This window comes from Protomyctophum bolini, assembly GCF_963924005.1.
Source record: "Protomyctophum bolini genome assembly, chromosome: 15".
Taxonomy (NCBI): Eukaryota; Metazoa; Chordata; class Actinopteri; order Myctophiformes; family Myctophidae; genus Protomyctophum; species Protomyctophum bolini.
Genome location: NC_137876.1, coordinates 28,291,100 through 28,303,739, shown reverse-complemented (window position 1 = coordinate 28,303,739; position 12,640 = coordinate 28,291,100). Strand labels below are relative to the sequence as shown.

The 12,640-nt window shown below is 41.7% G+C and overlaps 1 protein-coding gene across 1 annotated transcript; it reads left to right on the top strand.

The window, feature by feature from the left end:
* Positions 1 to 249: 249 nt before the first annotated feature.
* Positions 250 to 5,902, top strand: LOC308329661 (uncharacterized protein). Its single transcript, XM_080784118.1, has 3 exons — positions 250 to 291; positions 2,373 to 3,219; positions 4,216 to 5,902. The coding sequence occupies exons 2-3, from the start codon at positions 2,388 to 2,390 to the stop codon at positions 4,896 to 4,898; spliced, it is 1,515 nt and encodes a 504-aa protein (XP_080640244.1). The 5' UTR covers positions 250 to 291; positions 2,373 to 2,387; the 3' UTR covers positions 4,899 to 5,902.
* The last annotated feature ends 6,738 nt before the right edge of the window (positions 5,903 to 12,640 follow it).

The following is a 12,640-nucleotide window of genomic DNA, read 5'->3' as shown; positions in this document are numbered from 1 at the left end:
TAATTGGTTATTTAGTCATTTCAAGCAAGGTTGTTCCTTGTTGTGTGTGTGTGACTGTGTGTGTGTGTGTGTGTGTGTGTGTGTGTGTGTGTGTGTGTGTGTGTGTGTGTGCGTGTGCGTGAGAGAGAGATAGAGAGAGACACAGAGAGAGAAGGAAGCATTTTCAATTTTAGCACCTGTTTCAGAACGAGATAATCCAGTTTTTGGACATCAGATTCATCTAACAAGGAACTTAAGCCACACTTGGAACAGAGTCAGACTCAGCAGAGGACAGTGCAGGACACCGACACGGTAAGTAGTTTATGCAATGAATTACAGGAACAATTAATTAGTCTTGACTTGTATTCATGTTTATCTTTCATGTTTCATGTGCACTGGCTGGCAGGTATAAGAGCCTATTTGTTGTAGCAAGGTTTGGCAAGGTTTCAGAATAAAGGATAATGTTAATATGGGAAAGTTAAGTACACCTAATCTAGCTATTATACTGTACTACAATATAGATTGTATTAAATACATTATAATTATAACCTAGTACCTACAGTAGCTTACATGCCTATATGTACTGTACATATTAATCATATTGCATGAAGCCAGGGATGCGCCATGACATGGCGTGGCAAACCTTGCACCGCAAGTTCAATGAAATACATGGCAGTGAATGGAGCCGGCTGGACCAGCTCATGAACAGAACAGACACTACGAGTGATTAAGACCTTTCTCATAGGCCTATAATCGGTTCAGGAATATAAAAGAAGTCATATCACAGGTTGTTTTCTAATAACTTGCTTTTCGATGTTAACAATCACAGTACATCTAAACAGCGGCAGCCGGCAGGTATTGTTTCTGTCTCGCAGATATCGTGAGATTTGATTGGCAGACATGTAACGGTAGAAAGTCTCGCGATACTTGGCACGTTCAGAAACGTACTTTGTGCACTTTAGATACCCCTATAAAATTACAGTGTACACATAGAAAAGCAATACAGCAGACAATAATGTATTATATGTCTTCTTTTATTTTCCAGAAGCTAATATTTTCCAGTGGTCTCAATCATTCAGAAATAGTGTTTGTTCATATGCTTGTCCACTCGGGTCCATTGACTCCAATGTATTCCACTAGAGTTTCGGCAGCAGTTTGCCACCCAGTGTGACAGATCTGCCGACTGGAATTGCAGGGTAGAGAAAATGACATCGGCGAACTTTCCTCGTAAGCTTCTTTCTCTACCCTGAGCCATCCCACCCTAGAAAATCCCACCCGTGTGAACTGAGTGGTGAAACTCTGTGTGGGGGTCCCCGGGGAGTCCCCAGAACTTCCAGACCCTCAGGGTGCCCCAAACGGGGGATGAGTGCTCCAGCTAGAGTCCTTAATGTATTCCGACTGACCAGTGTATATCCTCTATAAAATTATTGTTCTTTGGTTGATAACTTTAGCTGCCATTTTTTCACTGGAAAAACATTGCCTCTAAAATTCAAACCAGGTAGGTTTCTTGTGACAACATTGTCATCCACTTTTATTGTGAAGCAGATCGGCTTTATTTTAGACTGACCAGACTTTCCACCTCGGAGAAAAGCCTGGTCTGCGTTCCTAAATCGCCACTGTGATCGTAAAAAACAAAACACACAAAGAATGCAAGCCCTAAACAACAATGGCAGAGTTTGCCACGCTGTGCCACGCCCTGAAATACCCGTATGTGTCTGCCTCAAAGAATTCTGGTTAGGTAGTTCCGGTTTTTTCGGCGTCGCTTTGTTTTGGTCCCCCGATTTTGTTTGTGGTTTGTTTTTAGTCTTGCCAGTCACTACGAGTTGGAATAAAAGATTGATATACCAAACAAACTATTCCAAGAAGTACTTGAAGAAACTTGCTGGATAAATACGCTGCATCAAGGCTTTTATTGGGTAGGCTCTGAAATTATAATGCCCTTGATCACAGGGAATTTGGTAATGATAGTTTGTTATCAGCGAATTGGGTAAGTTCAGTACAGATTTATATGATAAATATGACTCTCATAATTGCCTGATAATTTAGGCAGATTTCAGGTTTCATCCTTCATACTTTGATGCTGTGACAACTAATTTCTCTCAGAAACTATATTTCTATTACATTACATCATTCAGCTTGAGACTTGAGTATTCCATAAAATTATAGTAAGCCAACTATTTACAAATGTACACTTTTACATGTTATACTTTTAACTGACAGTCCCTTCCACATGTGCAACCATAGATTATTTAACCAACAGTAAGGAAAACATGATTAAGGATGAGTGGGACTGGGAGGGTTACAATGGTTTTCTTTAAAGCAGGTTACTATCACGTTTTGTAAATAACCTATCCAAATGTGTCCCTAATCATCATTACAATGTTGCTTTGCAGACAGAACCAGTTGAAATGAAGCCAATGATGGTGGTTGTGTCCATGGAGGAGGAGTGGTCTACTTTGAAATCTCTTGTGCAGAAGAGCTACATCGATGAAGTCCAGCAGCCAAGATTCAGTTCAACAGGATCGGTTGAAGTCTGTGACCTGATAGTGGCTTCCAGATCAGTAAGCTTTCACTGCGCTGTTTTAAAACAAGACATGACAGAGGAAGGCATCAGTCAGGCATTGGATAGCTGCTTCAAGTCTTGCAGTCAGGGTGTCAGTACTTTTCTTCTGCTGATCCAAAATGGACGTTACACGAAGAGGGAGAGAAGAATAATGGAGATCATGCAGGCACGCTATGGGCCTGAAGTGCTGAAATTCCTCATCGTTCTCTCTCTGGAGGCTGAGGCAGTTGTTGACATGTTGGATGACGCTCTCCTGGAGCTGATCAATGTAAGTGATGGAAGGTACTGCCGCCTCACCACAACAACACTTGGAACAAGTGATATACTTCTCCCAGTCCTGGAGATGTTCGACTTCATGTTGGCTGAGAATGGCATGAGCGGTTACACAGAGAACATGCACAGTGAAGCCAAGAGTAGGTACACAGCGGATACATCCATGAAGATACTGACGCTGAAGCTACAAGAAGCGGAGGAGAAGGAACATGCCTTCAAAGAACTGCTCCAGAAGAGAGAGGACGACAGGGGAAGGGAGATGCAGGGGCTGAAGGCTAAGCATGCCGAAGACAGGATGAGGGAGGCAGACGAGAAGAGGCAATATGAAGCAAAGAGAGAAAGCCTGGAGGAGGCCGCGACGAGCCATGGAGCCATGTTACAAATGCAGATGAACGTAACAAACAGTAAGATGTCTACAGTCTATATACCAAAATTATTATTTAAAGAATTTGTTTGGTTAGTTTGTTAGTTGTTGTTGTTTTGTTTTTAAACCTGCGAGTAGGGAGGGGAAGACCAGATAAAACAATCCCAAGATCATTTTGATGCATGGCTGAGATATAGGTACCGGTATGAGAGTGAGAGATGACATGAGATTAGCCTGTTTATCCGTCATTAGCTCTGCGTCTGCGCAGTTGCCTGAGTTACAAAGGTGATCCTTCAAAGGAGGCTTGAAATGTCTCCTAGGTTATTATTTAGTAGTGAAATTCATACATTCAATTTTTTATCCAAATGTAATTTTTGCCAGCTGATTTGTGTTTGGATTTAACATTGGAGTAATTTGTAAATTAAAAACCCCAAAATATTTAATAGCATTTTCTGAAGTCACAAAAACAAATATATGAACCGTCATTTTGCCTTTATCCATATTGAACATCTGGAATGATTTCTTAAATCAAAATTTCTTAAATTTAAAATGAATTGTTTGATTTACAGTACAGACTAGCGTGTACGTTCTCCACTAGAGGGTAGTATAGTTATATTGAAAGAAACAGGAATGATTGCACATAGGCCTACAGTAATTAGTAGTTCAGAATATGACTCATAAGTCAAAAATGTATACAAAGCAGTGATATCGCTGATGCTTTATATGCATTTCATTTGATAAATATTCAATCTAAATTATATCAAAGTTCCCTTATGCAAAATAGATAACCAACTGCTCCTATTGCACAGTGGGCAGCAGTAGCCTGCCCTATACTGTAATATTGATTATTACTACTTATTACTACTACTACTTCTCTAACTATACTACCACTACGACCAATACTACTACTACTACTAATATTAATAATAATAAATCATAATCATCATCTGACATCCACATAATTATATTATTATTTTCTTCCACTCATAACTGTGTTCTTTTCATTTAATTTAATTTCATATGATCTGCTCATAAGACGGCAACGGAAAGAAAACTTCAATCATCCTCTTGGGCATGTCTGGCAGCGGGAAAACCTCTGCCATAAACCTCATTTCAGAGAGGGTTGGCAATCAATACTCCATCAACGAGGCTTTCCCGGAGGTCCCATCATCCACCTTGACCTGCGAGAGAAAGGTGGTGCTCGCGGAGGGCAGACGGCTTGTCCTGGTGGACACTCCCGAGCTGTGGGACGAGGATGGGGCTGAGAACATGGAGCAAGTGAAGGACTGTCTGGCCTTGTCCCTCCCGGGCCCCCATATCTTCCTGCTGACTATTCAGGTGGGGCGCTTCACGCAGGGCGAGAGTGAGATGGTAAGCCGCCTGCAGAAGATCTTTGGTCGAGGCTTTACGGAACACGCAATCATCCTGTTCACGCATCGCAACGACAAGCAGCAGCACAAGGTTCAGAGTATCAATGACTACGTAGCCGGAGCCCACGCAAGTCTCCAGGATTTCGTGCGGAAGTGTGGGAGCCGCTATTACGTTCTGAATGTATGGAGGAACTCCAGGAATGCCCTAAGCTACCCTCAGGTGAAAGACCTGCTCTCGGGTGTCCACAAGCTGGTTGCCTCACACGGGGGAGGCCCATACGTGACCAAAAGATTTCCAGTGGAGCAGCTGAAGGAGAGGAAGAGAGTGATTGAGGAAAGACTGATTTAAATGAGTCTTAGATGAGTTTATTATATACACAGGAAGCAATTTATTTATCTTTGAGGCAATCAGACCTGCCCAAATCAATTGTCGGCCCACTGGGCATTGTCTGAATAAAAACAACAGTCAGTCCTTCCCTGGAAAGAGTTTTATGCAAAATGAAACACAAGCTATAATTGTTTTTCTATAATTATAAAGTTGTGTAGTGTGAGCATTTTCTAAATATCCAAAGGAAGACATTTAAGACAGCAGAACACCCCGAAATAGTATTTGTTTCACTCTTCAACAATAGAAGAGGCATAGAAAAGTAGGCTACATAACACAGATTACATTTACTTGGAAACTTTACCTCATGGAACAAATAGGCTACTGCCACACTGGTCTGACAGACAGCCAGGTACACGATAAAAATGGCCTTGTTGATATTTAGATTGCATAACAGTTGTTTAAACACCATTCCTCAAATATACTCACCTGCCAAATAACATGACGTTTAGGGATTAAATGTGAAGACTCAAATCAGCATGATTAACAGTAATGGCTGTGGAAGAGTGACTCAGGTGATTTATTAATGTTGTACCTCTTGAGACACTGTGCATGTGCTTATTATGTAAACACAATGAAATTATGATTGATCAATATTATTTAGTCACTATTTGTTTATCTTTACAATCATCCACTTCATTTCATTTTTATTCTCACTTTTATTCTGATATAATTTAATGACTTTTTAACTGGATTGCCTTGTGAAGCTTTTCATGCTGTGAGTTTGAAAAACAACACACAAATAAAGATAGACATGGCATGTACAGTAAATGTGCTAAATAGATGTTTAATTATATATATTGATGTTGTATTGCAATGTATTTTATTATCCAGAAAGATGGAGAGCTTGTACTACAGCAATGCCATACAAGTTGTTACAAGTTATCCAATAAGCTTGTGTTGGCTATAAATACTGTAGAACCTTGAAAAACGCTATACAAATAAAGTTTTATTAAATGCACGCCATTATACCGAACAACTGGTTACGTAGTAATGGCTATAGGAAGACGACAGTGGACCAGTGGCGAAGCCAGAACTGACGTTTTGGGTGGGCCTGGTCAGGAGTGAGGCCGACCAGTACCACTAAAATAGAGGTCCACCGGAGTCCCACAGCAAGAGAACTAACAATATATAAAATATGGATCACAAAATCCACATACATGTATGGACCTGACCATGCTAAATGCATACCTTTTAAAACGAATAAATAATAATAATTAACAGTCCACTGATACGTACGTGTCTTGTATACGATGTGGCTCGTATGCACAGTTGCATGTTTGAGGTGAACTTTTGTTTTCGTCATACAGTCATCGCGTCTGCACAGGCTCCGATTCTGCACTTCAATGAACAGAACTTTCAGCTTGTCTGTCCTAACCCTCCAGGTTGTTGATGCAGATTCCTGAAACAATATTATGCTTTTATCATATGGCATGAATATACAGTACCTTTACTCAATCAATTTCCATATCCATGTTCTGATTCTGAATATGACTGGACTGATGGAGTGGAAAATATTGGATCAATATCCAAATAGTAGGAGTTATTTACCTTGATTATAGGGCAATGTCATTATCATAAATAATTTCTGATGTTTTGGGTGATTATAACTTAAAATATCAAATATTTGTTTTGTCTCTTCCTACTAAGGGAATGCACATATAAGATTACTTTCATTCCATTTACCCTGTGGAAATAAACTCCACTTAAAACAACAAACATACAGAATAAATAGTGAATCCAAGACAAATTACTGCAGCAAGTGCATTGTTAGACTTGCTGATTGGGATCAACTGAGAATTAAAAAGAATTGAAACATTTGTAAATGAATGACAATATGCAATGACAGCACTCCAAATGATTATTTATTGCCACACAGTGATTATGTATTGCCACACAAGACAAGTCACCCATCAGCATGTGCATTGGCAGTTTCACAACTTCAGTGTTTGTTGAATTGCAAATGCCCAGACTGAGGAAGGACATCTTGGCTGAAAAGTCTATTGCAGTAAATACTGAATTTGGAGTGCTTTATTATAATTAACTATACTTTAAGGATTCAGCACCCAGTTTTCAAGTTAGATGGCACAAAAAGTGTGTAATGAATTGCAGGGATGGAAAATATCCAACAACAGGTAAAAACAGGTCTTCTTAATACACCGATGGTTGGCGCAGTGAGCTGCAGTCACAACCCACCGAGGAGCAACCAGAAAGCTTCCACATGCCACATGTTTATTTCCCTGTGGTACAGTACCTAGTGTAGGCTATACCATGGACATGAGTGTGCTAATGGGGGGTTGTACTACAGTCTAGTACTAGAGTTGTACTAGAGTCTAGTACTAGAGTTGTACAACCCCCATTATGCAACATGAAATGATACAAATTGTAAATAGCAGATCTTTTAAAATAGTAGATCTGCAAGCTTTTAACACGTGATGTGATACTGTAGGGACGGACGGACAGATGGACCAATAGCTTACAGTATAATATCCCTCTTCAGCTAATGATCACTGTGGCAGTGAAAATGAGGGTCTCTTCTTCGATGCAACCCCAAGGTTTGTATACAAATTTAATGAATGAATGATTATATTCATTAGCAAAGTTCAGATGGGGACAAATATGAGTCAGAATCCCTGACTGTGAGAATGTAGCTTTGTTTTCAAATCTTGTACTGTGTTCACGGCTGTTTTCCATGCTGAATAGCCTGGGATAATTACTGTAGGCCTACGTTCTTTCATGTCTAGTTTACTTTGTCCAAAATTATGTCAGGCTATGCAGCTACAGTGTCAATTGGGGTCACTAGGGGTTATGATTATGATTATTGTGGTGTTCTGGTGTATGGGATATGATTAGAACAGGATTGTGATTAGGTTAGGTTTGGAGTTAGTGTTATGGTTAGACAAATGGGGCGGCCTTAGGAATCTGGAGGCCCGTTTCAAGACCAAATTTGAGGCCCCCATATATACCTGACATAATTATTCTGTTGATACAGGCATATTGATAGATACAGTATAGTCAATATAGATAGTCAAATAGTTTTGACTGTTCTATAGTGTGCGCAGCCTTAACATTGTGGGAGAAACTAGGTGGGACAAAGTCCCTATGTTGCAAGTCCAAGTCGAGTCTCAAGTCTTTGCTCTCAAGTCTCGAGTCAAGTCCAAGTCAACACAGGCAAGTCCCAAGTCAAGTCCAAGTACTGAACTTTTTGTTTTGAGTCCAAACCAAGTCCTAAGCATTTTGTTTCAAGTCCCAACCAAGTCCTTACCTTTTGTTTCGAGTCCCAAACAAGTCCCACCAAGACATAATACTAATTAATGATATGTAATGTAAAGATTTACATAAATCATGAGCATTTTCCACAAATTGCATTTATTATTAAACAATGGTTCTGGAGTCCACCAACATAATGCAGATACTGTACTTTTCAATTTCCTCCGTGAGGACAGGGTTTAAAGCACCACTCTGTACAATTAATGGGGTGGTTGTAGTTTGTCTCTCTGCTCTTCTATTGAGCCATTTAGATCATGTCAAAGGTCAAATTCAATGTTTCCCCTGAGCAAGCAGGCTATTATTATTACAATGGTAAAATGTCATTACTTGCACTGAAACCGTGTTCAAATCCAGGGTAGAAGAGGAATGTTACATTATATACCAAACCATTTTACATGTCATACAAAAGATAATCAGATAAACTTAAATAATAAGAAACTTAAACTGTGCACAAAAATAAGGAAGACTCTAATACAATCAAACATTAAACTGATGCTCTAATTCACTGTTCCAAAACAAAACAACAGATAATCAGATGGCTGTAACTCACTGACATTGTCTCTATAACTTTCTCTTCCCAAATGTGTAAGATATTTTCAGAAAAGGACAAAAAAAAATCCCTCGCACTTAGTAGAACATTAGCTTAGGTTACTTATATCTGGATCCACTTACATTTCTTTGTGCACCTTCTGCGAGTGCCGATTGAAGTTCGAGGTAGTTGCAATTGCATCGGTGATTTTGGCACCGCATGCCTTGCATACTGCTTTTCTTGTCTTGTCCTCCACCACGTAATCTTTAAAACCATAAGCTATAACTGCTGGAGTCGTCATTTTCTTCCACCCCGACTCACCACAGCAGCAGCGACGGCAGGAGTGAAGCCGGTATGTGTTTGTTTACGTGCAACACGTGGAACACAGGCGACGCTAGTACACGCTAGCTACTACTGTACTACATGATTAAGGTTACCAGTTTAAATTAACAGAAATTAAAAGATGTGTCCTGTATTGAACTGATACTGATACTTTAATGTCGGGGAATCAATACGAATTACAAGGCAATTTATGTGCTGTCCTCCTGTCTCGTTGTTGTTGTGTTACCGTCAATGGGACTGTGAGTTTGTCAGCGTTGCCATGTATCGTGAGAGAAATAAGCAAACCGACCAAAAAAAACCAAGCCAAAAACAAGCAATTTTTTTCTCCAAAAGGTTACACTTTTTAAACATTTTAATATTATTTGGGCTTGCTGTAAGGTATTAAGTGACTTGAAAATGTTCAAGTCAAGAGGGATCAAGTCAAGTCAAGTCTCAAGTCCTTGGCGTTCAAGTCAAGTCAAGTCTCAAGTCTTTGGCATTCAAGTCCCAAGCTTTTTTGATTTGATCAAGCAAGTCTATAAAGTCATCAAAATCGGGACTCGAGTCCAAGTCGAGTCTCGAGTCCAAGTCCCCACCAAGTGCGCGAGAGAGGTGGCCAAGGGTGGCAGGGGCCGGGGGTCAGTCAGAGCTTGGAGGGTGGAGGTCTGTTTCAATTGAAACTGATGAAACATAGCGGAACTAAAAAACATTGCATGGATGCACCTGGGACGTATCCTCAGTGATGTATCCCAAGGTCCTCTGGGTTTCGGGTCTCACAACATCATACCCCTCACTCAGGTGGGTGACCCAGCCGGGGTGATCAAGTCCCGACTTACGTCCCAGTATAGCTATACCCTTGATCAGTCCCATTAGGAAAAAACCAGGGACACACAATCTGCTGCTCCAGAACTACTCTGCCGGTACTGGGCCGGCCATCCGGTACTGGGAGGGCCATCCGGCATGTGGAGGGACTAGGCACTGGGTTGACTTCTGGCCGGGCACCTCCTACGCCTCACCAGGTCCACTCCTGCTCTCACCAGGTGCAGCCAGGACCTGTGCGTTGCACCAGATCCCCAGCACCAGACACTTCATTCGGGAGTGGTGGATTCTGCAGGCTCCACTGGCAGGGAAACGGTGGTGCCGCAGGCTCCACTTGCAGCTTGAATGGCCCTCTTAAAGGCCTCACGTGGGTTTTTTGGGCTTCCTCCTCACGGCAGACACAGACTGGGGCGCTAACCTACACTGCGCACCTTGGTCCCGTCTACATTCCTGCTGTCAACCATCTCTCGGGTGGTCAAAGGCCTCCTATGCAAAAAGCCAACAAAAGGGTGCCAGCAAGATGGATCAGCCAGCACACGGATCCGGGTTCAATTCCGACCCCTATCTTGTCTTGCTTGTCTCTCGTCTCTATTTGCCCTTGTTTTATTGTCCTATTAGGAATAAAGCATAAAATGCCCAAATAAATCTTAATTAAAAATGACATTCACACTCATGTGAAGTGCTCTAAAGAATAGGATCCGCTCATTGTCCACAGATTCTGTCAGACACATGCAGTCCCTTGTTCTGGATGAGTTGCCATGTAGGATACAATTCCCAGAGCTCGCAGTAAAAGCATACTGGGTCAGTTAAGTGAGAATTCCACAGAAAAATAAGTTAGAATCTCTAGAGTACATAAATAGGTACATAAATAGGTCCACTAACTGTGGAACGATAAATAGATTAGTGGTTTTGTCTAATTTAGCAGGTGGTGGTCCCTAGTGCATAGATATTAGGCTACAATAACAATCTTATTTGCGACCTAACTATGAAACCTCACATTTTGACACCCAAACCACAATCCCTGTCACTCTGTCACGCCACCTAACTCAAATCCTGTCGCTCACCCCAGGCAAGCCCCCAGGTCATTGTGACCTCACGTGACATCAGGCCCCAGGTCATTGTGACATCACGTGACATCAGGCCCCTGGTCACCCCAGGAGCTATACATATTATTCCTTATTATTATACCTTATCCTTATTCTTTATGGCAGACAGAGTGCTAAATGATGAATATGATAAGATGTTTGAGAATGACTGGTGCACATGATGTAGTACAATTGACATAATAGAGGGTATGCACGTGACATCATCAGCATACCTGGAAAGTTATGCGGGAACGCCTACTGAGTGGCCATTACAGCCCATACATCCAAACAGAAATGTCCTACATCTCATGTATTTCGTGTATGTGTATATAGATTTATGTATTTCATTTTGACTGTTTTTCCGACTATCCTTGGGATTGTGGGTGGGGGGTGGGTGGGATATAACCTGACGCTGCCAGATGAGGGCGGTATTGCGGAAACATATTCCCCAACACAACACTCATCTGGGATCTCTGACGGAGTTGAGCCCTGAGTCAGATCTGCTTCGTACCGAACCAATCAGCGTGAGCTAAAGGCGGGATGCGGATGTGACGGTATATAGACACGTCGATATGATTGGTTGTGTTTGCACGCCCACACGGTGATAGACAGACGCTCCCATCCAATCATCTACCATGTATCTTGAAAAAAAGGAACAGCCCCGTCATCGAATTTGCTTCCGCGATCCCAGATCCAAATAAGCTGTGAAACAAATTTGTGTAGCAAGCTTTTTGGATCTGGCAGCGTCAGGTTAGGTGGGATAGGGGATTGAGTTTAAAATTTTATTTTCATATTTGATATGTCTCTGTTTAATGCTTGCCCCTGGGTTTGTCACAAAACTTTAATAAAAAGATTTTGAAAAGAAAGAGAAATGTCCTACATCTGAATGCATTATTAAACTACGTTAAACAACGTTAAACTCACTTTGCCACTCACTTTATGCATGCTTAATTATACCCTCTATATAAATGTGCTTCCTGTGGGGTGACAGGAGCTCTCAGCTGATGAGATGTACAATATAGCGTCTATAGTTCACGCACTACTTCTGTCACCAGAGCAGGCGCTTCGTTACAGAGGCAATGAGCTACAGTATGGGGTTGAGAGGGATCCAACTACACCTGTACCCTGAAGCGACGTACACAGGGAAACTTCCCTCAATGGATCCAGCCAAGCTAAGCCCACCCAGGAATACACACAGGTATGTGTGTGTGTGTGTGTGTGTGTGTGTGTGTGTGTGTGTGTGTGTGTGTGTGTGTCATGTGTGTGTGTGTGTGTGTGTGTGTGTGTGTGTGTGTGTGTGTGTGTTTGTCTCTGTGTGTGTGTGTGTGTGTGTGTGTGTGTGTGTGTGTGTGTGTGTGTGTGTGTGTGTGTGTGTGTGTGTATGTGTGTGTGTGTGTGTGTGTGTGTGTGTGTGTGTGTGTGTGTGTGTGTGTGTGTGTGTGCGCGCGTGCGTTGTGTCAGTGTGTGTGTGCGTGCGCGCCTACGTGTGTGCGTGCCTGCGTGCGTGCGTGCGTGTGTGTGTGTCCATACAGTATTGTTCCTCTGTGTGTGGTCTGTTGAAGAGGCGGTTATCAGCACTGATCTTAAAAAACTGATTTTCCACTTTCTGTTTCCTATATTTGTCGTCTCTCTCTCTCTCTCTCTCACACACACACACACACACACGAATTATCATTTAAACT

Bases quoted from the DNA above. Each gene is read 5' to 3' on its own strand.
- LOC308329661 (XM_080784118.1), top strand. From the start codon at position 2,388: ATGAAGCCAATGATGGTGGTTGTGTCCATGGAGGAGGAGTGGTCTACT. The intron at 3,220-4,215 runs GTAAGATGTCTA...TCTGCTCATAAG, and splicing joins GCAGATGAACGTAACAAACA to ACGGCAACGGAAAGAAAACT.